This window comes from Cynocephalus volans, chromosome 14, assembly GCF_027409185.1.
Source record: "Cynocephalus volans isolate mCynVol1 chromosome 14, mCynVol1.pri, whole genome shotgun sequence".
Lineage (NCBI taxonomy): Eukaryota > Metazoa > Chordata > Mammalia > Dermoptera > Cynocephalidae > Cynocephalus > Cynocephalus volans.
Genome location: NC_084473.1, coordinates 34909621 through 34937117, shown reverse-complemented (window position 1 = coordinate 34937117; position 27497 = coordinate 34909621). Strand labels below are relative to the sequence as shown.

Here is a 27497-nt window from a genome sequence, read left to right as displayed (position 1 = left end):
GGAAACCTAGGTTAAACTTAACATTCAGCCTTTCATTTTCTTACATTCACTCTACCAGCCATGCGTAAGTTTTGTAAACTCTGTAGTTTTAAATTCATTTTTAGTTATTTAATTCCTAATATGACTGCTACCCTGGTTCAGACCCTCATCACCTCATATCTGGGTGACCGAAGTAGAGGCCTTCCTAATTTTTTACTTCTGGTTTCTCCCTTGGCCAAAGTAGTCTACACACAGTACTACCTCCAAAGCTTCTAAAAATAGTAATTTGTTCAAGACATTTAAAATCTTTTTATTTTATTTTTTGCCTATTATAGATTTCAGTCTCTCCATGATTAGACTATTTATATTTCCTACCTCTTAGAGTACTTTTTCTAAACAGAAATAGTGTAATCTTTCTTTGTACATAAATCGTATTTACTTTTTTTAGTCATTGCTTAAAAGGTTCATTCTGAAATGTCCTTCTACCACCTTGTAGTTTGTATTACTCTTTCAGATTTCTGTACGAGGGTACCTCAAAAAGATCATGTAAAAATAGAATTTAAAGATAATACAAATCTTTGCATGAACTTTTTGAAGTACCCTCATATTCTTTATTCAAATTTAGCTTAAGTCCCATTTTTTTTTTTTTGTCTTTTCGTGACCGGCACTCAGCCAGTGAGTGCACCGGCCATTCCCATATAGGATCCGAACCCGGGGCGGGAGCGTCGCTGCGTTCCCAGTGCCGCACTCTCCCGAGTGCGCCACGGGCTCGGCCCTTAAGTCCCATTTTTAACACTAAAACTTTTTGGATATCCTTAGCTTTTAGTGAGTGTTTCTTTTTTAGTACTTGTTTTGTCATTTGGCACTTGGGCTGCACAACCTTATACTGTTTACTTCTCACAAATCTATTTATTGAGTGTCTGCTACATGCAAGTGGCTGTTCTAGGCATTGGGGATATTTCAGTCAACAGCATTAGACAATCTTTGCAGCTGTAGCAACTTCCTCAGTACTTTTTTTTTTGGCAGCTGGCTGGTATAGTGAGGTTCCAAACTCTTGACCTCGGTGTTATCAGCACCGGGCTCTAACAAAGTGAGCTAACTGGTCAGCCCTCTTTACCTTTAAAAAAAAAATTATCTCCAGCACTTATCACAGTATGTGTTAATAATGATGATGTTAAAATTGAGTCCAAATTTGTGAGAAGGATCCCCTGGCTAATAATGCAGGGATTAAAAAACAGCACCTTGCTTTTGATCAGAAGGTGCTGATAACTACAGAGAAGGGGATGATTATGTGGAGGATGAGGAAGTCTTCTGGAAGGTGGCTGTTTTTGTCTTTAATTCAGTAATTTTTTTTCTTAAAAATTGGCCAGAGTAACTGCCTTGGAAGATATTAATTCGACTGTATACCATTAGTTTCCCATGAAAAGGACACAGATAAGCAGAATGCAAACATATAAATAGAAATCATTTAAAAAAAAATACTCATTGTCTTGGGATCAGTACTTATTCAGCTCTTTTTTTCCACATGCCATGTTTAGTTCCGTGTAATCACAGATGTTAATCTCTTTCATTTTTTTAAGGGAACTAAGGCTGCTCAGAAAAGTTAAGTAACTTTAACAAGGTTGCACAGTTTAGTGAAAGAATCAGGAGTAGGAATCTCTTAACTTCCACATAGTGTCTGTCTTTACAAAAATTCAATAATTGATGTATATAGTTATTGTCCTGAGTTATCAAGAAAAATTAAAGTAGGTTCACTGACTTTTTTTATAATGAAGGTGGAATTTGTAGATTCTTAAGATTTAATGTACTTAGAGCTTAAATGATTTAACTTATCTCAAATTTTTTATATATGTCTCGTATTTCCTATTTTCTCTACTTTGTGCTCTCCTTTGTTTTCAGAATGTTTGAATAAATGATTGCTGTGACATTTTGATTTAATTTTGTATATTTTTAGCAGGAACTGAGTATTATGATAGCTGAAAGGTAGTTATTAATTAAAATTTGTTTTAATAAAACTAGTCTTCTCTAGTTAAGGAATCTATTTATATTGATTAAAAAAATATTTTTGTAACTTTGCTATCACATGAATTAGAGAAAGATTTGGAACGTGAATCACTGATTAGAAACCATCAGTTTTTCTACCAAAATGAAATAGTTCTAGTCTTTATTTAAATTCAGAGTTAAATTCAGATTTTATTTTTAAAAGCTGTCTAAATTTTACATTTAGAAGAAATGATTTATTTAACATTTAAAGTAAGAATTGGTGTACATACAAAAACACAAGATGTATAGAAATATACAAAGTAGAAAGTACCCCTTTCTCTCTCCAGTCCTGCTATTTAGAGATAAATTCTACTCACAGTTTAATGTATGAAGGTGCTTCAAAAAGTTCATGAAAAGATTTGTATTTTATAATTATTTTTTTCTATGAACTTTTTGAAGTACCCTTGTATATCCCTGTAGATTTTATGTATATACACATGTAAACACACACACACTTGGGAGTTTTATTTAACTTCCATTTACCTTGGTGATATTTGGGATCTTTACATTTTAAGTCTTCTCAACCAGATTTTCTCTTATTTCCTTAAGCAGAGACATCCTGTACTTAAAATACCTAGGAATCAACTTAAGTATTTATAGTTTTTATTACTAGTGTGAGTGGGATCTTTTCCCCATTACATTTCTAACTGGTTTTTTCCAATACATGGTAAAGCTGTCTGTGCTTGTGTGTGCAGAGTGATTTGCTCACCCTGCAGAAGTACTTTATTCTTTCTCATGTTTGGTACTTTAGGTGGAAAAAAATCAATTGCGAATGTATTCACTATGAGTCTCAGAACGTCGTATTATGATGGCAGAGCTACAGGGTCTCCTTTTTTCCCTTAACAATTTAAAAAAAAATTTTACATGGAAGATGTGTAGTATCTGTTTTTTCTAAAAATTACTATGTAGCCTGTTCAGATAGTTTTTTTTCTAGTTTTGTAAGAGGTGCTAACAGTAATAGACGTTGAATGTTAATTGACTTTTTGCATCTAAGATAATCTGTTGTTTTTTCCTCATTTAACCTACTTATGAAATCATTTTGGTACTGTTGTATCTGCTTTGTTAATATTTTATTTAGGATTTTTGCTTCTGTATTCTTAAAGTCATTATTTTTGGTAATCTTATTTAAATCAGGTGCAGAGAGTCAAGTTCTCATGCTTCCCAGTTTATGGAACATTATCATCATTGGTCTGCACACAGTCCCTCTCTTGTTTGATTTACTTATCCATTTTTATCTCCATTCTTCTTTTATATTCCCCTTCTGCTTTTTAAAAATGTATCTTTGTAAAATACTGTTTTTCCTACACGTGTATTTTTTATTTACAAAAATCAAATTGTGTCATTTTCTCTCTATTTTTTTAGGATCACGCTGCAATGTTTTGTGTACATTCAGTCCATTACTTTTACTTAATATGAGAATTTCTTTGATATATTAATAAGTAGTGAAATTGCTGGTTTGTTGGGTATATGTATACTTAATTTAACTAAGTACTGTGCATTGTATTCTCTATTTTTAACTCAGTGTATGTATTTGTTTTAAATATGAATTTGTATGTAATTATTTTAACTGTTTTGTGTCTTCTCTTTTTGTTTTTGTGACAATGAAGTGAGTTAATAAATATAATACTCGGAACAATATACATAGTATGAGTTTGATAAAAGTTAGCTTTTATTTTATATATTTTCACATATGTATAGTAGTAGTCTTATACTTATTTTTAATAATTATGTAAGCAAAACATGTTATTTTTGCTTATCTTTCTGTCTGTCTGTTTATAATCATACAGGAAAGTACAGAAGGGAATTCAGCAACTGTTCACATTGGTTATCTCTGGATTATGGGATGGGGGTAAAGGAGTGGATCTCTCAGTTTTTGCTTTATATGTTTCTGTAAAGTTTGGGTATTTTTTTTCTTTTTATACTACATTTTAATGGTTAGTAAAATTTTTAAAAACAATTGAAGTATAGCTTACTGAACTACCCTCTTTTTGAGCCTTCGGGTAATTTTTTTGTAGAACAATAGTAAATATATGGCAAAATAGTATTAACAATTATCATAAAAAAATACACATTAAAGCAATGAGATACCCTTTTCTATCAATAATTTTTAAAAAATAAATGATAACACCCAGTATTGTTGGAGATATGTTAAAACTTTTCTCTCATGCATCGTTGGTGGTATTGTCAATTGGTTAGTACCTATCAAGAGATATGAAATATTTATGTTTTGACCTGTTAATCCCACTTAGGTTAGTCTATCCCAGGGAAATAAGCGAAAAATTGTGTTAAAAGTCTATATGCATGAGGAGTACTGTTGACAAATTATTTTGTTATGATGAAAAATTACAAGCAATCTAAGTGTACAACTATAGTGTAATGAATATCAGTTAGGAATGCTTTTGACTGCAAGTATACCCTGTTAACAGTGACTTAGCAATTAGAGATCATATTTTTCTTACATGAGAAAAATATGGGTAGTCTAGGGCTGGTGCAGTGGCTCAGTGATGACATAAGGAAACTAGGTTTCTTCTGTCCTCATCTGCCATCCTTCATCCCCAGTGTGTTGCTCATTGTCCTCCTCTTTACATTATGATCACAAGATTGCTATAGCTGCAGATATCAAAACCACACTGTAAAGCAGCAAGAAGGTTTATTTGCAGTATTTTAGGAGTGAGGCTTCTTTATCAGTGAATGATAAGCTTTCCTAGAAGTGCGTTCTCCCCTTCTCCAGCAGATGTCCATATATATCTCATTGGTCACATAGTCTGGCCACAGTAGAATCTAAGAAAGCAAACATTTGGCTTTCCAGGTTCTATAGTGGGAAGCTGCAAAGTAGAAGGGGCTTGGGAATGTGTATTTTGAGTAGCCAGTACACAGCATTTGCCACAATGGTTAAGTAATTTATGGTAAATCTACTTGAAAATCTATAATATGCCAATAAAAATGGTGGCATAAAAACAATAATAACATAAAATGTTTGCATGAGAAAAGGTAAGTGTAAAATTTTACACTATGATTCTAATTATGTAGAGAAATAGACTGAAAGGGAAATTAGAATGAAATAATTCAAATAATAAAAATAGAAGCAAAAATAGCGAATTTCTTTGAAAAATCTTTCATTTACCAGTTTTTTTTTTTTTTTTTTTTTTTACTGTTCAGTGTCTCGTTCTTGTCGTGTGTTATAACTGACACTCTGTGTCAGGTCCTCTCTGTTTCAGTTTCTTCAGAGACTAAACTCTGATGTTGTAAAGGTGGAATAATAGCCCTTTCATCACAAGGAGTAGAGGTGGGTTCCTGGAGGTCTGACTGTACTTTATATACTTTTAACTATCCCCTCTGTTTTAAGCCTTGTGACACACCTGCCCCATTTATGCATCTCATACCTCTAATATATGAGCTTTTTAAGGATCTTTGGGGGAAATTACTAGCTTCTCATTGGAACTCCCTCTGCAGGCACTTAGGTTTCTGAGCTGCTGCCTTCATCTATTCTTCATCTTCATCTATTTTTCTTCATCTATTTTTTTTCTTCCAAAAATTTATTGTCCCTTGACTACTCTTGCCTTTTTTATGTTCTTTTTGACCTTGTGGGTTTAGATCTTTTCTTCTCAAAATTTATTTAATGTTATTTATTTATTTTTTTAAAAAAAGATGACCGGTAAGGGGATCTTAACCCTTGACTTGGTGTTGTCAGCACCATGCTCATCCAGTGAGCTAACCGGCCATCCCTATATGGGATCCCAACCCAGGGCCTTGGTATTATCAGCACCACACTCTCCCGAGTGAGCCACGGGCCGGCCCTATTTAATGTTATTTTTATGGGTTTTTGGGAGGAGCCGTTCTGTCATATGTTTTAAAATTTAGGGTATATTTGCCTTCATCTCTACTTTGAAAATACTTGGATTTTGTTCCTTTTTTTTTTTTTTAAAACTTCCTTTAGTATTCTTGTTTTTATATTCTGTAGCAATTTTGTCGTATGTCTACCAAGGTCTTTAAATTATCCCAAGGGGATTTTTAGTACTTTACTATGTCTTACCGAAATCTCTATGTTAACTTGATATTACTGCTTTCTTTGTTAAATAAATCCTCCCAATCAAGAACAGTAGTGGTGCCTTCCTTTATTAATCCATTTGGAGCCACACCGGCCAATATGGTAGTCACTAGCCACATGTGGCTGTTTAAGTTTAAATTAATCAAAAGTAAATAAAATAAAAAATTCAGTCTTACTAGCTACATTTCAAAGACTTAATAGCTACATGTGGCTAGTGGCTACCATTTTGCACAGCACAGATATAGAACATTTTCATTATTGCAGAAAGTTCAATTGGGCCGTGCTGTTCCAGAGTTTTATAATTTTCTTCAAGTATATATATTCTGTTATTTATTAAATTAATACTAATGTATTCATTTGTTATTATCACTGGTATGAATAAAATCTTTTAAGTATCTACTGCTAACAAATAATATTAAATGAAAAAGATACTATAGAGGAATGTGGACAGACCACATATATTGTGTCAGGTTTGGTCCTCTGTTTTACAAGGTTCAAAAACTTCATTTAGTATTTTACCCTAAGTACCTAAGATTCTGGGAGAATTAAGCCTTACTAACCAAGCTCACAAGAGATTAAATGCTGGTTTTAAAATTTATGTGGGTTTTGCCCTTCCATTGTCCAGAATAGTTATGCCTTCTGTCCAGGCTCTGTTACAGAGAACCTGGGAAGTCAAATTAGTAATCAAAAAGTTGCTTTTGGTGAGCTTGGATTGGAGCAAAGGAAGCCAAGGCTTGAGTTCATCTGGAAAGTTCATATGGAAAAGTCTAGTGAACTATTCTTTCTTGCCATAGCATACATCTCTGTAATGACCCCAAAACTCATATCCTCCAGTTATATTCTATCTCCCTTGCTTGGGTTATACTAGATATATATGAGAAAATTCTTATAATCCATTTCCATCTTTTTATATTCTCCACCCAAACTTCCACCTTTCCATTCTACATCCTTGCTTTTGAAAGTTAGGTTTTAATGCAAATGATTAGATACATCTTAGACCTCAAGGTATGCATGGCTATCATGCCTGAACTTGTTTCCCAAGTTTCTGTAAGTGACATAGTTATAAACCATTTTTAGAATTGAGGATTGTAATGGACTATTAAGTTACTTTATATTGATTTTGTTGTTATTTTTGAAGGGTGATCACCTGTGCCCTGTTTGTAGAAAAAAATAAAGAAATGGATTTATTCATGGACTTATTTTATATACTGCCACTTTACTAAATTCATATATGATTTTTAAGTATTTTCAGTTTCCTTGGATATTCTTAGTAAAGTCCTTATATTTGTAAAAATCAATAATTTTTTCTTTTCCTTTATTTTTCCCTTTTTCCTGATGAAAAATTCAAACATACAGTTGTATAGTATTTTTTATTACTCTTTTAGCGGAATTGGTGACAGCCATCTTGAATCTTCTTTAGGTCCTCTCCTTGAAATGTAATTCTGACTTGGTTTTAGGTAGGACATAAACAGGCAGTTTGAGTGCTAAAATGTGCTAGACCCTTTTTATATGTTATGTAGTTTAATATTTGCAATAACATTGTGAGCTTGTGGGTATTATCACTGCTTTAACGAGTAAGGAAATGAAAGCTTAGGAAGGTCAAATAATTTGCCACTATTAAGTGACAAAATGAACTTTAAAAAGACTTGATGTTAAATTTTGTTGAATGCCTTTTTGGAATCTATTTCATTTCTATCTCATATTACTTCTGTGAAGAACACATAAGATACATAATGGTAATAAGGTAGGTATATGAAAGTGCTTTATAAGCCACAGTGGAAAACTAGTTATTATCGTTGCCTCTAATTAGTGTATATGGGGTAAGGTATAGGGTATGATGTATTACATGTTTTGGTCTGCAAAGAAACAGGAGTTTCCTGAATGGCTTCAGAAAAACAATGACAGTACAATGTACCCCTGTGTGATATTTGTATTAACCAAAACAAACAAACAAAAAACCAACAACAAAAACGGTTCTGACACATTTAGAAGATAAAGGTTTGTGCTGTTGGTTTTCTTTTATTTTAGAAAAATAAAGCATTGTTCAAATGTTTCTTGCAAGAACAAATATAGTTAAAGATGTGCAAAGATATCATCTGGAATTAAATTTGAATCTAAACTTGAGCAAGAGATAAAGGATGATTATAAGAAAAATTATAAAATTGTCCGTAAGAGTCCATAAAGACCAATGTCAGGACAATAGTTAAAATATATCAAATAATTATATATTCTAAAACACTAAACAGAATAGTAATGATTTTAAAAACTTTGAAATTTGACAGCACTGGAAAAAAGATTATAGACCCCTTTTATATATGAAAATAAATGCAAAGAGCAAGCACCAGATGGGCTCAAGGCCACTTACCCAGTAAGTGACAAAACTGGGATTCAAACCAGGTCTGTCTAGCTGTACCTGTATTGCCTTTGAAAAGGTTTCTCAGTTTTCTTTCCTTAATTTGTTAAACTTTTGGTATACTAAATATGTTCCTTTGAGTGATAACATAGTTTTTTTCTTTCCTCTGGAAAATTAATCTTTTAAAATACTTTAAAATTCAAAATATACTTTCTAAAATTTGTTAAAATATTTATTGCCATGTTTCATGGCCTTCAGATGTGTGGTCATAACCTTCATGCTTTTCATTGACTTAGTTCCATATTTCTTTGCTTTTTTTTCCCTTGTAGAATCATTTATTGGTAATGAAATCATTTCAAGGAATGTGCTTTTTTTTCTTCTTGCTGTTTGTCAAGAGTGAATGTTTTATAACCATTCTGGTCAATTTTGAACTATCTTCTCAGGATATTTATGTTTTTATTAACTTACTTTTAAATAAATATGGCCACTCTTTTTCCTTTTAGTTTTTGGCAGCTGACTGGTACAGGGATCCAAACCCATGACCTTGGTGTTAGAGCACCATGCTAACACCAAACTAACCAGCCAGCCCTATATGGCCGTTTCTGTGCTACAAAATATTTTTTTTGTTTTCTTCTTTTTAACTGAACTTATTTTTCTCTTCCCCAACTTGCTCTGAGTCCTGTTTCTTGATCGGAATATATTAGTATGTTGACCTGGAAAATTCTGCCGTCATTAACCATGTTGAAACCTAAATATGTAAGAACATTGATTATTTCAGAAGGAGAATTTTAAAACACTCTATTTGTCTGAAAATTTGGTAGTAAAATGAAAGGTATGTTGTGATAGCTGATGTATTAACAAAAAGGAAGAAACAAGCCTATAATTTCAGTCAGAAGTGTATTTCTGGGGCTGATTACATCAAACAAGAACAGTCAAATTAAATGTCAGATAACTTGCTGACTGGTGAAATTTTCCCTGTAATTTAGAAGTTAGAGAACATATGCTCATTTGTATCACCACCCTCCATTTTTCTCAAATATAGTTTTCAAAGTTTTCTATTTTCTGTTGGCTTCATCATCATTTTGAAAGATTGTTTAGTAATTACTCACATATGCATAGTGTTCTTTTTTGTCCTGTTCAATATATTGCAAAATTTTGATCTATATATGTGACACCCGTTAATTTATAGGATGGTCTTAGTTAAATCAAATTGCTAGTTCAATTGTTAACATTTCACAGAATAAAATTTGTGTTCCTTGAGTGTGAATTTCTCCCTTAATTCCACATTATTTTCTTACAATTATTTGCCATTTGTCATTAGAGTAAAAGAATATATATAATCTATTGCCATGGTGGGGGAAAATAAAACCAAAACAGAACCCAATCCAAAAGCTTAGGTTCTTACTGTTAATTAGAATAATTGGATCTTCATAGACTAAAGACAGAATATACTTACTGTCAAAGGGTGGTGTCTTGGACAACTGGTTGCTTATACTCTTTTCAGAGATAAAATAGGGACATAGGGCCGGCCCTGTGGCTCCCTCAGGAGAGTGCGGTGCTGGTAGCGCTGAGGCCGCGGGTTCGGATCCCATATAGGGATGGTCAGTGCGCTCACTGGCTGAGCCGTGCCAACGGTTGCGATCCTCTTACCTGTCAAAAATAAAATGAAATAAAATAGGGACATAAGCAAAAGGAAAATCTTGTCTAAATATGAAACAAAAAAGAATGGCGTAAATATCTTGATTCAAGGGATTAGACATCATAAGGTTTTTTTTTTTAAAGAAATTGTTTTCATCATATTTTCTTTCTTTTTTTTTTTTTTTTTTAAAGATGACCGGTAAGGGGATCTTAAACCTTGACTTGGTGTTGTGAGCACCACGCTCAGCCAGTGAGCGAACTGGCCATCCGTATATGGGATCTGAACCCGGGGCCTTGGTGTTCTCAGCACCACACTCTCCCGAGTGAGCCACGGGCCGGCCCTTCATCATATTTTCTGTCTGCTTTTTCTGTCACGTTGCTTTTGTTTGAATATTTAATATTTATAATTTTCATATGTTAGTACCAAAGCTTTTTACTTGTTTTGTTTTACTATTTGGAGCTATAATTCATAGCCACCTACATAGCAGAAGAAAGAAATGAGAATTTAAAAAATTTTCAAAGTTCTAAGGAAAAAATCTTTCTAGGTTATGGTAATTATTTTTTATACTTCTAGTTTGTGCATTCTTAGTTTTCTCCACTTTGATTGAAATTTTATCTTTTAAATTAAATAACATTGAATAACTACAATATCGCAAGGTACTTTGGGACAGAACAGTTATATAGCTATTGTCCTCAACAGATTTATAATCTAGTAGAATACAAGGATTCTGTTTTTGTATCCTCAATACTCACTAAGTCGGAAGCACTTAATAGGCACTTAATGAATGCTCGTTAAATGCATGAATGAAGGGTTCTGCCCTTATAGATGGTTTATAATCTGGTTGGAGATGATATAAACCTTAAACACTTCGAAAATTAAATGAGAACAAGAAAATAATTATGTAATAGCCTCAAGAGATTAATTATGTACAGGGTTTATCAGAGTGTCTGGTATGTATTAAGTACTCCTGAGTGCTTATATTCTTGCGTTTTGACTGAACATTAATGTAAGTCCCATAAAGTGGTAAAATAATATTTACTGTAGAAATTATTTTGTTTTTAAATAGAAAATAATTGCTCTTGAGTTTCAGAGAATGGATTACTGTAAGCTGAGTAGGCTTAGACTTGGACATTGGTAGAATTTGAAAATGAAAGACATTTGGGGAGGCAGGAGGGAGAATAGCGGAGCATAAGCTAAGGCATGGACCTGGGAAAATTCAGACTGTGTCTGAATACTGTCTGCTTTGGTTGGAGCATAGGATGTGTGAGTAGGGATCGTGGAGGACAAAACTAGAAAGAGAAGTTGGGAATAGATTGTAGATAGCCTTATTCCACTAGGAAGAATTTGGGCTTTATGTGTATAGCGCTTTAGATTTTTATAGAGGGAAAGAAAGCTTGAAGTATGTGATGCCCCTTGAAGAATGCTTCTTTAGAGATCATATACCTATCAAAAGATAGTTTGATTAGTTGAACTCCTTTGATGCTTGCTAACCATAAACAAAATTATACATTATAGAAGACTTGTCATTTGCAAGGGATAGTTTACGAGACCTTTGGAAATCCTCAGATTTTAAAATTCAGAGATCTTTGTGTGGATTCTTTACTTTCTGTGTATTTTATTTCCATTGAGAGTTAATATGTTTCTTGTATATACTCCTATTCTAGGAGGTAATATTCTTTCAACTTTAATGGAAGTTTTATTTCACTTGATGAATTGTTTTTGCTCAGGTTGGAGTACTAGCTGAATCATTTTGTTTATTTATTTATTTATTTGGTATAGAGAACACTTGGTGGACTTGTGCATGTTCACAACTACAAGCTGTTACAGAATTTGACTTTCTTTTCCTTTTTCTGTTAAGAACTGTCATTTTCTTAATCTTTATATTTTTCTTTCTTCCAACGTCATTCCTAGCAGTTTGGCTTCCTTTTATTGAGGAGGGGAGAGAGACATTTTTCATAATAAAACTTATTTTTTTAAAAATAAAATTTTTAGAATTATTACTTTTGAACTTTGAGACACACTGATGCTTGGTGTTAAACTGTACGCATGCATTTAGTCTCTGGATTGGTCCATTAGTCTCTCCATTAACTTAACAAAGTGTATTCTGGTTAGCTCTTGAAACAGTGGTAACCAAGTCTGTTACATTTTATAACCACAGCAATTCCTTCCTTGATCGGTACCTTATTTTCTCACACCTCTTTTCTATTTATGTGTGTGTGTGTATACACATATACTATACACACACACACACACACACACTTTTTTTTGACTGAACTTTCTTTACAGTGAGAATGTGCTGTGGGAACTTACTGGTTGGGGGCCTGCGGGAACCTTTGGAAGATCTCAAGAAACCTACTTATGTATGGTTATTTATGTGCTGTGCCATAAGGTGATAATGTGGGTGTAACTAATTTAGTGCTTTAAATGAGAATTTGGATACTCTCATTTGAGAGAATTTGAGGGTTTCCTGTATAGGAAAAAATCTATATTTGTAATCATACATTTATGGATGGAAGGATTGCTTCGTGAAAGAATATACCGCTATCTCTTGTAGCATTTCAGAGGTAATGCATCATCTAAAATACTTTCTTATGTTTTTTAAAAAGCAATGATAGATAAAATTTCTGTAACATTTTTACTTATTTATCAAGAAATTTTCAGCAGCTCACTGGTTGAAAGATAAAGCTACCTGTAGAGTAAATACCAGATTAAATATAGTTTTTGAGTTGAATAGCAGTTCTGTACTTGACTCCAGAGTTAAATAGGCATCCCATTGTATTTTATTTGTGTTTATTTTTATATTTACTGCTTTTGCCTGAAACTATGTTTCTGGTTGTAGGGGCATATAACATATGCTACTGTACACATACATGTTTTATGCAGCACGTGTTTCATCTACTGGACTTTGAGCTCTGTTTTATTTGTTTTGTCGCTACTTTAGTCCCAGTGCCAATAATTCTGCTTGGCATAAAGTAGGTGCTCAGTCAATATTGTTAAATGAATGATTGTGAATGTTTGACTTTATCACTTGAATCCTTATTTATTAGGAGACTGCACTATCTTGTCTTAGCTTTTTTTTGTGGATATATGTGTGCTAGTCTTGTATCTTAGCTAGACCCGAAGTGCATTGTGAGTAGAAACTTGGTTTTATTTGTCTTTTCTATACAGTCGGCCCTCAGTATCCATGGGTTCTGCATCTGAAGATTCAACCAACTGCAGATTGAAAATATTTGAAAAAAATAAAAAATAACAATACGACAGTAAAAAGAATACAAATAAAAAGAATACAGTGTAACAACTATTTACGTAGCATTTTACATTGTGTTTTAAGTAATCTAGAGATGATATAAAGTATATGAGAGGATGTGTGTAGATTATATGCAAATACTATGCCTGTTTGTATCAGGGATTTGAGCATCTGAGGATTTTCTGCCAGGGGTCCTGGAACAAATCTCCTGTGGGTACCAAGGGATGACAGTATTCTCCTTCACAGCACTTTGGAACATGGTGGGTAGTTGGTATTCCCCAAACTCCTGATTGAACTGAAAAATGTTGGTGGATTTTGTTATCAGGAGACAGTTGAAAATAGAGTCATAAGTAAGGAATTTGGAAGAGAATAAGAAAGCTAGTATGTACTTGTCTGTCAGCTTGAGGGCTTGTGTAAGACTCCATATTTCTGTGGAATAAAGAGCTGGAGTTCTGAGACAGTTCTTTTTCTTGTTCCTTAGCAGCCTGTTTCCTTTATTTTTGGCCTGCTGTGTCCAAGTGGTGAAAGTCAGTGTTTCTCCAAGTGTGGTCCTAGATTAGTAACATTAGCATCACTTGGGTACTTGCTAGAAATGCAAATTCTTGGGCCCCACTCCAGACCTCCTGAATCAGAAACTCTGAGGGTGGAGCCCAAACAATCTGTGTTTTAACAAGTCTTGTAGGTGATTCTGATGCTAAAGCTTGATGTCCTCAAATGATAACTCTGTCTTTAAGAGAGAGGGCTAGAGGCAATGGTTATGTGCCAGAGAAAACCAATAGCAGCCTAGCTTTAAGAGCATAAAGCATAAGGTAATCCAAAGCTTTTCAGGCCAGGAATATATTTGCTGTCTAGTTAATTAAAGATCTCTGTCTTTTATTTCAGAAGGAACTCTGTTGTAGTGATGTGTGATGAGAACTTTTAAGGGGCCTTTTGGGCCATTGTATTTTCTGTCATAGCCTCATTGATTGCCTTTTTTTTTTTTTTAAAATGACCAGTAAGGGGATCTTAACCCTTGACTTGGTGTTGTCAGCACCACGCTCTCCTAAGAGAGCTAACCGGCCATCCCTATATAGGGATCCGAACCCGGGCCTTGGTGTCATCAGTACCACACTCTCCCAAGTGAGCCACAGGCTGGCCCTGTCATAGCCTCTTTGCTGATACCCCCATATGCTGGATGTGTGCCTTGAGTTTTCCAAATGGTAATTCATTCATGATCTTGGACCATCACCTTGGTTCATTAGGGGGAATGGTGTTTTCTTTTTTTTTTTTTCTTTTTTTGGTCTTTTTGTGACCGGTAACGGGATCGCAACCCTCGGCTTGGCTTGGTGTCTTCCGCACTGCGCTCAGCCAGTGAGCGCACCGGCCATTCCTATATAGGATCCCAACCCGCGGCGGGAGCGCTGCACTCTCCCCAGTGCGCCACGGGGCCGGCCTGGAATGGTGTTTTCTTTAGGGATGTAAACTACTTACTCTCTTGCTGCTGCTGCTTTTTCCTCTCTGTAAAAATAAGTTTAGGCTGGAACATCCAAGACAGTTTACAAACTGGCACTTTTTTGGCTCCAGTCTGGTGGGTGAGTTTTCTTTGGCTGTAATAGTTTTCAATTAAAGGACTCTAGAGCATAGTAACATACCTATGGTACAACATTCAAAAGGTATAAGGCAGCGGGAGGGTGTGTAAAGGTAGGTTTAATTCTTGTTCCGCTGTCTCCCAGTCACCTTTGGAAACATTCACAGTTACTACATTCTTATGAATCATTCCAGAGATATTACCTATACATAGAAGCAAAATGATATATACATATACACACACATATATATACACACCTTTTTTTAAGAAAACCAAATGGTTGTCATATCTTCCTTCTATTTTCCTTTTTTTCTTTTCTTTTCATCTTTTCCTCTTCCCTTCCTTTCATCTTCTTTAGTGTTTTCTTCTGTCTGCCACCCTCCCACTGCCTTTTCAGTTAAATAATCCAGTTCAGGCAACAGTGTAGTACACTGCCATATCTGGAAAATCTTTAGCTGGAATTTAATCTTTATTTTGAAAGGCTAAGGATTTATACCAATTACTGTGTTTTAAAGTTACGTTGTTTTTCCAGAAGGAACTAGCTTCCTTCTGTAAGAACAAGTGTTTTTAGACTTTTTGTTTCTGACTTTCTAAGTTTTCCAAAGGAAAAAAAAATTATGTTTGGCATTATTCTCATAGAGTCTTCTACTCCATTCTCATAGATCTTAGTTTAGTTCCTAATTTTCTTCTAATTGTGCTTATATTTAATCAGTCCCCTGTAGATGGACATTTGGGTTGTACATACATTTTTGTGTTTTTTTAGTGTGTCATTTCACATATGTGCAAATGTTTGAAGGATAACATTCTAAAATTGCTCGGTTAAAGGGTATAAGCATTGACAGATTTAATATACTGCCAGTTGACCACTATAAAGTGAAACTGATTTACACCACCACAGATAACATGCAAATGCCTGTTTTCCAACATATTGTATTATTAGATTACTAGACTTTATCAGTCTAATGGAAAGAAGGAAATCTGATTACACTTTTAATTGACATTTCTTTTACACTTGAGGTTGAACATCTTTTCAATATGTTTGAACCTCTGTCAGCATGTCCTTTTTGTGTTTTTCTTTTTGAAAACAAGTTCTTGGTCTTTTCTTACTGATTTGTAAGGTACTGTATATTATGTATTAAGAAAAAGCAAACCTTTGTGATTTATTATGTTATTGATTTTCCTATTTTGTTTTGACGTTTGTCAGGAATTGTCTTATTTTTTTATAGTAGTTTTTCAGCATCATTTTTATTTCTGAGTACAAATATATATATTTTTTGATGTTAAATTTATGAGTCTTTTATGGTTTTGGATTATGTCTTATTGTTAGAAAGGCTTTGCCAACCCCGAGGTTATTAAACAGAAACAAACCCTGCCTTTTCCTCTAATACTTTTGGGGTTCATTAAAAATTTTTTAACCCATTTCGCATTTGTTTTGTTGTGAGAAGTATTTTCCAGATGGTTGCCCATCATCAGTTACTGAACAATCTACATTTTCCCTGATGATATTCAGTGCCCTGTTTAGCTTATACAAATTTCTTTATGTATTTGTATTTGTTTTTGGATTGTTCAGTACCGTAGCTCTGTCTCTCTATGCATGACTGCCACTTTTTAAGTAACTATAGAATTATATTTTTAAAATATTTAAGGCTTTTAAAGAATTTATCTTTTTTTTTTTCTTCACTCACCAGGCCAACAGTGGTATGTTTATTCTTGCTTATTTATTTTTCTATGTGAACTTTAAAACCTTTGTTCAAACCCTGCTGGTATTTTAATTGAGCTTGCATAATATTTAAAGATTAATTTAAGGAGAAGTAAAGTTATTCTAATGCTGAGTCTGTTTATTTAAGAACATGGTATTTCTTCTCATTTGTTCAAGTCATTTTTTGTGCCCTTTAGTAAAGCATTAAAAAATTTTTTTGTATAGCTCTTTTTTTTTGGCAACTGTCCAGCATGGGGATCTTAAAGTATAATTTTTATTTTTTTCTCATAAAGCTTACTCTAGTCATCTTATCATTTTTGTTACTATAAATAGGATTGCTTGCTTGCTTTTTTTTTTTTTTTCCACCTACACTAAGATGATGGATGCTTTCTTTCATTATATCATCTAACTGGTTGTTTTTATAGACGCCCATGGGTTTTATAGAAGCCCATTTTAAATTTTGTATGCAGCTACTTTATTAAAATTTCTCTGTTTTTAGTAAATAATTTTTAGTCCATTTTCTTGGATTTTCCTGGTATCCACTCATATCATTTGCAAATAATATTTCCTCTTTCTATTTTTATAGTTACTTTCTTGTCTACATTACATTAGCCAGCACCTCCAGCACAATGTTAATAAATATTTGTGGTGAGAAATGGACATTCTTGTTTTTCTCTTGACTTTATTATCAGTACTTTTAGGGTTTCCTTGTTAGGTATGATGCTGCTGACTTTTGAGTTGAGATTGTATCTCTTATACTAAGGAAGTTAGTGTAGTGTTTATTTCAAAATAAAAAAAAAAATTAAACCTTAAACTGACAAAAAAGTTGCAAGGGCAGTACAAATGAAATTTTTTTCCTGAGCCATTTAAGGGCTAGTTGCCAGACAACCTGATGTCCCATTGCTTGCCATCAGATACTTCAGTGTTATATCCTACAAACAAGTACTATCCTATATAATCTCAGATAGCCATCAAAATCAGGAAATCAACACTGATACATTACTACTGTCTAATCTTCAGACTCCATTCATGTTTTGCCAGTTGTCCCAGTAATGTCCATTTATAGCAAAATTTCATTCAGAATCATGCATTACATTTAGTTTTCATGTCTCTTTAGTTTTCTTCGATCTGGAATGATTTTCTTTGACTTTCATGAACTAACACTTTGGAAGATTATAAGAAAGTTAATGTCCCTCGATTTGAGTTTGCCTAATGTTTCCTTATGATTGATTTCAGGTTATGCATCTTTGACAAGACTATCACAGAGGTATTCTGTAATCATGAAGGAATATCACAGATATTCCTATTAGTCTTTTTTGTTTGCTTTTTCTGGGCACCCCCATCTTCTTCATAATCATTCTCTTTAACAATTCTGGGCTTTGCTTCTCTTTTATTAAATATTTGACTAATCCAATATGTGAATTTACAGGAGGATATTGAAGCGAGTGTACCGAGAAAATAGGGAACCTAGTTAGTGGGTTGGGGACTGAGTCACAATAGAGCCTTTAGAGTATGGCATGCTGAAGTTTCAAAATCATTTAGGACCAGTGATGGTGGCAGAAATACAAAACTAGCTAAAGAGTAGAGAGGATGAAATTGACAATTGATTTTATTATTAGTTTGATTGTATTGATTGGATTATTACTTTTATTAAAGCCATTTTTAAAAATATAAAATTCTGTGCCAAAGCATTTTTTGGTCAAACAAATTGAACTGTCATTTCCTTTTGACAAAACTTTAATTTCTATCAGCTTTAAATACATGTATCATTACTATTCTGCTTAGATAAAATAATTAATCTCATTGCAGAATATACTATTTCCAAAGGCTTGATAATTGAGTTTAGATACCATGAATATTTGATGCCTTTTCCTCTGTGTGTACAATTGAGTTCTTTTCAGACTACTTTTAATTATTTCAATAAGATAAATATAATCTTTCTTTTGTAATGTAAATTTTAAGAACTCATTGAAATAGGAAAAAAAAAAATGTACCAGTACCTACATCTTGAAGGTTATGAGAAGTTTGGTAGAAGTAGAATTAAGTTGAATGGCTCACTTGTTAAACCTTAGTTGGACAGTCCTCACAATTTCTTAGGGATGTGACGAGCTCATCCTTAAATGTAAAGTTTTTGCTTAAGTGGAAAGCACTGTGGATATATAAATAACATTGTTATCTGTTTTAGTGGGTTAGTATAATAGAAATGGTAGGGAGGAGCATGGAAGAATAGTGAAACTGATAGCTATCCTTGGGGCCCTTAAATAGAGCTTCTACCTAAATTTCAGAGATGCTATGAGTTACTTCAACAAGTCAGTGTTTGCAGCATAGGTTTAGTTCATTTAGTGGAAGACATTATTTCAATTCTAAATGTCTTTATAATTTTTCTGGAGAGCTCCTCTTTCCTAGCCCCTCTGTTTTACTGAAGATAAAAGTTGTTTATGGTTTGTTTCATGTTAAAATGTAGGGTTTTACTGTTTCTTTGGGGGTATATGGTTAGAATATTTCTATTCCATTTCTTTGGAATGGTTAGAATATTGTTGTCTCTGATTTTCCTTTTTTCAACTTTCACTTTCTTATCTCCTGCATATTACATTTCCTAGAAGGAGGTGGAACGGAGGATGGAGATTGACAAAAGGAAGCTATTTTTTGTTTGTAGGGGAGGTCCAGGATGAAGTCACTCAATACAAGGAATCCCTCATTAAATTTAAATATATGATGAATCTCTGAGAACTCTTAATTTGCAGTGGGATTATGAGAACTGATTATTTTAATTTTCACCCTTCACTCTTTATAAAAAACAAACACTCTCAATGGCATAAAAGATAGACACTCCAGCAAACCATACCATACACCACGCGTATGTTCCGCATTTCCTCCTGTTATTTTAGATTATAGACTCAGAGGATATGGACTATAAGTTGTGACATCCCTAGTCAGATATAAGTAAGATGCATATTAAGCCTTTTTCCCCTTATAGTCAAAGCTTTTCTATATTTTTACATACTTTGTGATAGATATATATGTAAAGGAAATGTTTTTGCATCTAATGGTCCTATCTTCCAAAATTCTTTCCTCAATTGAGTTTTAAAAAAATTTTTATTTGTTCTGAACTGAGTTTTGTCTTTCTCACCCCTATTCAGGCTCAGATTGCCTTCCTTCAGGGAGAAAGGAAAGGTCAAGAAAATTTGAAGAAGGATCTTGTGAGGAGGATCAAAATGTTGGAGTATGCTCTTAAACAGGAAAGGTAATTGAGTAAAGTGGAAGATCGTGTTCTCTTAAATGTTGGAATAGTTTTTTCATCATTCCTAGGATAAATCCAAATTTTAATACTGTGTGCTCTTGAATTCAGGAATGTCTGTAATAAGCATTTTTATGAATGGTTGTAATATGTTATTGTATTATGAATAGTTTATATGCTGTAAAAAAAATTTAGCAATGTTTTTTCCTTACCCTGTTCTTTCTTTAGAAACTCATGTACTTTCTGAATTACAAATATTCATTTCTTCATAGAGTTAAAATAGTTTTAGAATTGTAAAGGAAATTTCTATAAAGCTTACTCCCTTATCCTGTCATCTAATATTGTTCAATTTGATGTATTTTCTTAAAAAGAAAATTGCTCTGGCAGACTATGTTATGTTGAGAGTCTTTTTATAGACTTTTTTTGGTATTTTATTCCTTTGCTAGGCTATCAGCTATTCCTGTCTCTCTAGAAGCTAATCTTACCTTTCTATTTTGCTAGTGTCTAAGATACTCAAGTAACTAAATTTGGGTCACAAGTAAAGGATAAGAGGTCATGAATGAATGAGAGTTTTGGAAGTTGTCAATATGAATTGAGTTTATTTGCTTTAAGGGATGGTTTTGGGATTTTTTGTTAGCAATCAGAGACAGTTCGTTGTTTGGATAATTGAGTACATGATAGATGATATTGGAATTCTCTGTTTTGCTACTTTTTTGCTTTGTTTTTATGATCACTAGTTTTTCTCAGTTTTTTGAAGTTGGGGGATGGGCTGTTTGCAAAAATACCGTAATACAGCATTTAGCAGATGATATTTATGAGTATCAAGAAGTAGATAAAACTTTATTTGAAATTGTGTTCACCTTTATATAGGGTCTTTAAATGGCACAAGAGATTGAAAACAAGCTGACTTCTTAGTGAAAAATAAGTGTTTCTTTTCATATCGTGGAGTTTGATTGAAAGCTGTATTGGGGAGATGGAAAGAAAAACATTTTTTAAAGTACCTAACTTGGGAATATTTGAGATTTTAAGCTTTCTAAATTGTTGACTTCACCAGATAGAGAGAATAATAATAATAATGGCAACTATTTATTGAGTAGCTATTACGTACCAGCCCTGTGGCTTAAAAGCAAAGTAATTTGCATTGTGTAACAGCTTTAGTAGAGCTGTAATTCAGATTGCTCAAGTCTGTCTGGTTCTGAAACCTATGCTCTTCACCAGTACACTATCCTATCTTGTAAAACAAGAGAATTGAGATAAACAAATCCTAAAGTAACCAGGGATGGGTGTGTGTGTGTGTGTGTGTGTGTGTGTGTGTGTGTGTCTGTCCACACTTGTAAACCGCAAAAGTTTAGTGAAGTATAGTAGGGTGTGTGTGTGTCCACACTTGTCCACAAAAGTTTAGTGAAGTATAGTAGGTGTTATAGTAGAAATCAGTTTAGGGTACCGTGAGGTCACAAGAAGGGAGTGGTTTTTACAATCTGAAAGTTGGAAGTAGAAAGGAGGGAAGTAGAAAGGAAATTCGAGAAGGTGAGGCTTGAAGATAGACAAGGTACAGGAAGTAGAACAGAGAACATGTTTGCCATGGAACAAAGCAGTTTGGTGTGTTCAGAGATTTGTAGTCATTGTGTGTGTGGAGAGTAGGATGTTAGTTTGATTTGATGACTGATGATGGTCGGGAGGGGCAAGAGTCAGATCATAGCCTAACTAAAGAGCTCAAACTTTTATCTTACCCATAATTGGGAATGTGGAAAGGTTTTAAAAACGTTTTATTCTAAAACGATCTCGTACTAATAGAAGAGTTGGAAGAACTCTTTGTATACCCTTACCCAGATTCACCAATCAACAACATTTTGCCATATTTGCTTTATCATGCTTGCTCACTAAACATGATTTTCCTAAATCATTTGCTACTCAGTTTGCTTCTGAATTCTTCAGTGTATGTATTCTGTAAGGACATTCCCTTATATAATCACAGCATATAATCAAATTAAGGAAATTTAATGTTGATATAATTCTATTATCTAATATAGTCCGTATTCAAATGTTCTGATAATGATCTTAATAGCATTTTTTTTTCCTGGTCCAGGATCCAGTCTAGGAGCCAATCAGGAAATACATATTGCATTTAGTTGTTGTGCAATTGAAAGGGTTTTAAGCATGAAACATATTTTAGAAGGATCACTCTGACTTCAGTGTGGGTCCGCAGAGGGGGGAAGGATCTCTTAATACAGGCAAGAAGACTGTGATAGTCTAATATGAGAAATGATAACATTGTAGCTGCGGAAATAGAGAGGCATCAGTAGTAAAACATTTTAAGTAAAAAGAATCCATAAAATTTGGAGGTGAAATACAAGTTTGGAGATGCCGTAGAGGGTGAGGGAGAAAGATGATTTAAGAATGACTCCCAGGTTTCTAGTTTGAAGGACTGTGAATTATGAGTTACAGTGTTAGAAGTTATCAAATGAATTAAAGATAAAGAACAAGGGTTAAACAGCAGAAATGGGAGAAGGACTCATAACTGGAGATACACACTTGGGAATCAATATTGTTGTGGGGGAAGTGAAACGAGTAATTGAGATAGGACAAGTATCATGGAAAGAGGGGAGAGAATTAACAGGAGCCACAGGAAATAAAACTGTTTGCAGAAAAGGCAGAAGAAGAAGAGCCAACAAAGGAATAGAGAAGGAAGTAGAGAGTAGTATTTTGGGAGCAAGCTAAAGAAGGAGGGAGTTTGACAATTGCAGATGCCTAGCGGACTTCAAATAAGTTGTGTACTGAAAATAGTCTTTTGGATTTGCTGGTTGGGAGCTTGTTGGTACTCTTGCCAGAGCAGCTTCAGTGAGGTAGCAGGATCATAAGCCAGACCAGAGGGGATTGAAGGGTGAGAAGGATAAAGTAGAGACAGATGCAGTCATTTATTTTTCAAGAAGGTTGCTTTGAAAAACAGAAGAGATAAAGAACTGGCTAAGTCTAGGGAACATCTTTTTTTCTTCTTATTTTCCTTAACTAATGGGACACTCCTGGAAAAAGAGTCCCTGATTTTGTACCTTTTGAAGTTTATGGAATGATTTGGGATTATTCCTGATTAATTTACACTATTTAAGTGTAATAAATTAAGGAATAAAAAAGCATTTATTTGTGTCTTTGAGTTCTAAAACAGTTCAGTTCTTTTCACTCTGAATATATTTTTCTAATGTATTAATGGTTTTTTCTGTACCTTAATTATTAGTTAAAAAAAATTTTGGAGCTCTAGGACATTTCAGTTCTTTTCATTCTGAAGTCATTTTTCTAACACCTTAATGTCAGGAATTTTAAAACAATTTTTTTATTGAGGAAAGTTTGAAACACAAATGTAGAGACACTCCTATTTTTTATGTACATGTCCAGGCTTTAACAGTTAATGTCTTTGTCAGTCTTGTTTCACTTTGATCTATTTTAGAGCAAATTCCAGATATCTTGTCATTTCACCTGTAAGCACCTAAGTAAGTATCATGGGTTTTTTTTGCATTGTTGTGTTACAGATTTTCTATATTAGTCCTCCTTTAAGATCCAAAATTAAGTCAAACTGAATCTTGAACATTACAGAAGGTTTACTCATCCAGCAATGTATGTATCAAAGCATTCCTTAGAGTGTGATAGAATTTACAAAATAAGCAAATTTACATACAGTTTTTCCAGAGTACATAATATATGATCTGAGGTTTATTCAGGAAGTTTTATACTGACGAACGAATACTATATAAAATACAGTTCTGAAGCACTGTTCCCATTTTCCCCATTTCTCTTCATTTACTGCCACTTTTCTTTTATCTAACTACTGTGATAACCCAACTGTCTTCCTTGCCCCTAGTACTGGGTTTCCATATTCTAATTCATTGTCCATATCCATAGTATTTATTTTCTAAAACACAGATATGATAATCATATTCAGTCCGTGCTTAAAAATATCTGGCTAATTTCAGGGTTCTTAGTAAAATCCTTTGCAGCTAGTCCCTTTTGTAGTCTCTTCTCTGAATTCTGTTCCTTTCATACTGTTTAGCTACAAATAGATATTTCCTGTATTTTGATCTACAGTGTATTTTTCTTTTCACTTGTATGATGTTCCTTCTGACAGAGATATCCTCTCCATCAATCCATTTGTGTGATTGGAAACTCCTACTGGTTTTTTGAGGCTTAGTGAAGTCCATATCCATAGTATTTATTTTCTAAAACACAGATATGATAATCATATTCAGTCCGTGCTTAAAAATATCTGGCTAATTTCAGGGTTCTTAGTAAAATCCTTTGCAGCTAGTCCCTTTTGTAGTCTCTTCTCTGAATTCTGTTCCTTTCATACCGTTTAGCTACAAATAGATATTTCCTGTATTTTGATCTACAGTGTATTTTTCTTTTCACTTGTATGATGTTCCTTCTGACAGAAATATCCTCTCCATCAATCCATTTGTGTGATTGGAAACTCCTACTGGTTTTTTGAGGCTTAGTGAAAATCTCTTGTGTTACCTTCTTTTCAGTAGCTTTCTTTGACACCACCTTTGACAGAATTAGGTAATTCCTTGTCTGCATTCCTGTAACACTTGATGTAACCCTTATAGCTCTTATCACAGTGTGCTATATTTATTTATTTACATTCGTGTCCCTTAGGCATCCTCTTGCCTCCACCCTTACCTGACTATAAGCTGCAGGTTATTCCCAGCAGCCAGCACAGTGCCTGGCACTTCACCAAGAATTCAATAATAGTTCATTGCTAACACATCAATATTTAAGATGTGATTAGGATCCTATGTTATATTGTTGGCACATTATGTATGATGATAGGCTTTGAAATGAAGCTAGAATGAGACTTTTTTATTGTAATTATTAAGCACTTTTTATATTATTTTATACAGTAAAGGCCAATGGGGGGGCCTAGCTACGTGTTAAATGTGGAGTTGTTAGACATGAGATCTGCTTATTTATCCTATAGTCAGAATCAGAAAAAGAATAGTGAACAAGAAAGATTAATGACAGTTAGTTGAAGTTTTAAAACAATGGGAAACAATGTGAGTGAGAAGGTATCTTAGCATATTGGCTTCAAAAGAAATGTTATTAAGCTTGAGGAGGGTTTTGTGAGTAAAATATTTTTTAACGAGTTTAACAATTCAGTAGGGAGATCCCAATTTAAAATTAGGAGATCCTGATTTTCAGTAGGGGACTATAGCTTGTGTAAACAGAACAGTTTTTTTTTTTTTTTAAGACTAGTCAAGTGCAGTGCTGAGAAAGGGGAAAAGAGTAAAACAAGGAGTTCTATCTGTAACTGATTATGAACAATCAGTTGAGGTAATGCTGCACCTTCACACCAGCTAACATAACAGTTCTTTACATATTTTCTCTTTTTCTAATGTTTAATGAAATGTTAGTTCATACTTTGTTATTTTGGTTACATTTATTTTGTAGAATATTTTCTATTCTCTTTTTTGTAAATTCTGTTGCAATTGTTCCTAAGACCACTAGAATGCACTGTAACCCAGTATTTTGTGTTTGAAAATGGTTTTCTTTTTTTACATTTTTATAAAAAGTATAAATAAACTCTATAAAAATTTTATTGCCACTTTTATTTAAAAACTTTAGTATAATCTGGCCTCAGGCCAGTTATGTTTGGCTGTTTTAAGGCCAGTTATGTTCTACGAGGTATTTTTATTTTTTCTTATGATAAATGAAGTATGTTTCTGGAAAATATGAAGATTGACAGTTACATTAAGAACTTTATTTACTTTATGGTAACTGTAAGTCAAATTAATGTCTTTAAATCTTACTCTCTAATAATATTATTACAAATACATTGAAATGGATTAGGAAACATTTAATCTGGTGATGAAATTTTTGTGGTTAAAAACTTATTGGGAGTAAAGAAAAAGATAATCTAGATAATTTGGACCAAGCATATTTACCAAAAATTAAAAAAAAAAAGAAATATACACATATAGTTAATTAACCAAATAACAACAGAAGTAGTCTCCCTCTGCCTTAGTTCACTGATTTCCCTTCCCAAAGAAATCTTATTAACTGATGTTTTATGTGTCATGTATTCTTTCAGAAATATTCTATGCATGTGAAATATATATATATCTTCTTTTAAAAAAACGTGTGGAGGTGTACTGTACATAGTATTTTGTACCTTGCTTTTTTGCTTAAGCTTAGATATCAATCCATATTAACACATGAATATTCTTTTTCCTTTTTAGTGGGTTCATGTTATTACAAAACACTTCATACATATACACAGCATATAAAGATTGATATAAAAATGCTCATGTACCCATCTTAAGAAATAGGACATCAGATACCTGTAATTTTCATAGGTCTTAAGATTCTCCTCTTTATAAAACTTTGATTTTTCTGTTGTATCTGCAAAATGATTATTATTCCAAAATCATGAAGAATTCCAGTACTTTACATATTTCAGCAAATAATTTTCATTTCCTTTATTATTTTCTTGAATTATGAATAAACTGTATGGTAAGTGCTCAATTATATTTTATTAAAAAACGAACAACTTTCAAATTTGGCTGTTTTACTCATTCTTTCCTTCTTTATTGCTTTATTACTTTGGCTTTTCAAATTATTGTTGTTCATGTTACTATCCCAGTCATAACCCATTGAATATTTATTTTAAATGATTTCAATATTTTGGGGAGCATACATGTTAACACATACAAATAATTAAACAGGTATAGCCACTTTTAGTTAACCTTTTAAAAATTTTTTACCTTCCTTGGATTATATTTGAGATGTTTAAATCAGATGGTTAAGTCCAATTAACCAGAAATAATAACATTCTGTTAACTTTTTACAGAAGGTAGTCTTCCCATTCACAGTTCTTAGTAAAAGACAAAGGATATCTTGACTAGTAAAAAAAATATTATTTATTTCTACTGGACTATCTTATTCAACATTTATGATTTTTGCTAGGGTTTTCTCCCCTTTGATTGTTCACTATAATGCTTACTTGGCAAAACATAATTACCTGAGAAAGCCCATAATATTATAGATGACCTCCCCCCCCTTTTTTTTGTTGGCAGCTGGCTGGTGTGGGCATTCAAACTCTTGACCTTGGTGGAGTTAACACCTGCTCTCCCAAGTGAGCTAAATGACCAGCCTGAATTTTATTTTTAAAAAGCTCACTTTTGGGAAAGGTTAATCTTTTACAAGTTTATTTCACAATCCAAATATTTTTTAACTGCTTTTTTTTTTTTTTTTTTAAAATATTATTTTGTCTGGGCCGGCCCGTGGCTCACTCGGGAGAGTACGGTGCTGATAACACCAAGGCCCCGGGTTCGGATCCCATATACGGAAGGCCGGTTCGCTCACTGGCTGAGCGTGGTGCTCACAACACCAAGTCAAGGGTTAAGATCCCCTTACCGGTCATCTTTAAAAAGAAAAAAAAAAAAAAAAAAAAATATTATTTTGTCGATATACATTGTGGCTGATTATTGCTCCCCATCACCAAAACCTCCCTCCCTTCTCCCCCCCCCAACAATGTCCTTTCTGTTTGCTTGTGGTATCAACTTCAAGTAATTGTGGTTGTTATATCTTCTCCCCCCCGTTTGTTTGTGTGTGTGTGTGTGTGTGTGTGTGTGTGTGTGTGTGAATTTATATATTAATTTTTAGCTCCCACCAATCAGTGAGAACATGTGGTATTTCTCTT

At 33.5% G+C, this 27497-nt stretch overlaps 1 protein-coding gene across 2 annotated transcripts in view; it reads left to right on the top strand.

Annotated features, from left to right (window-relative positions):
* STRN (striatin) overlaps positions 1 to 27497 on the top strand; it is a 111757-nt gene that overhangs the window by 13323 nt on the left and 70937 nt on the right. For both annotated transcript variants that reach the window (XM_063078119.1, XM_063078118.1), the window contains exon 2: positions 19716 to 19819. In XM_063078119.1, the coding sequence (XP_062934189.1) occupies positions 19716 to 19819 (104 nt within the window). The remainder of the gene's footprint in view (positions 1 to 19715; positions 19820 to 27497) is intronic.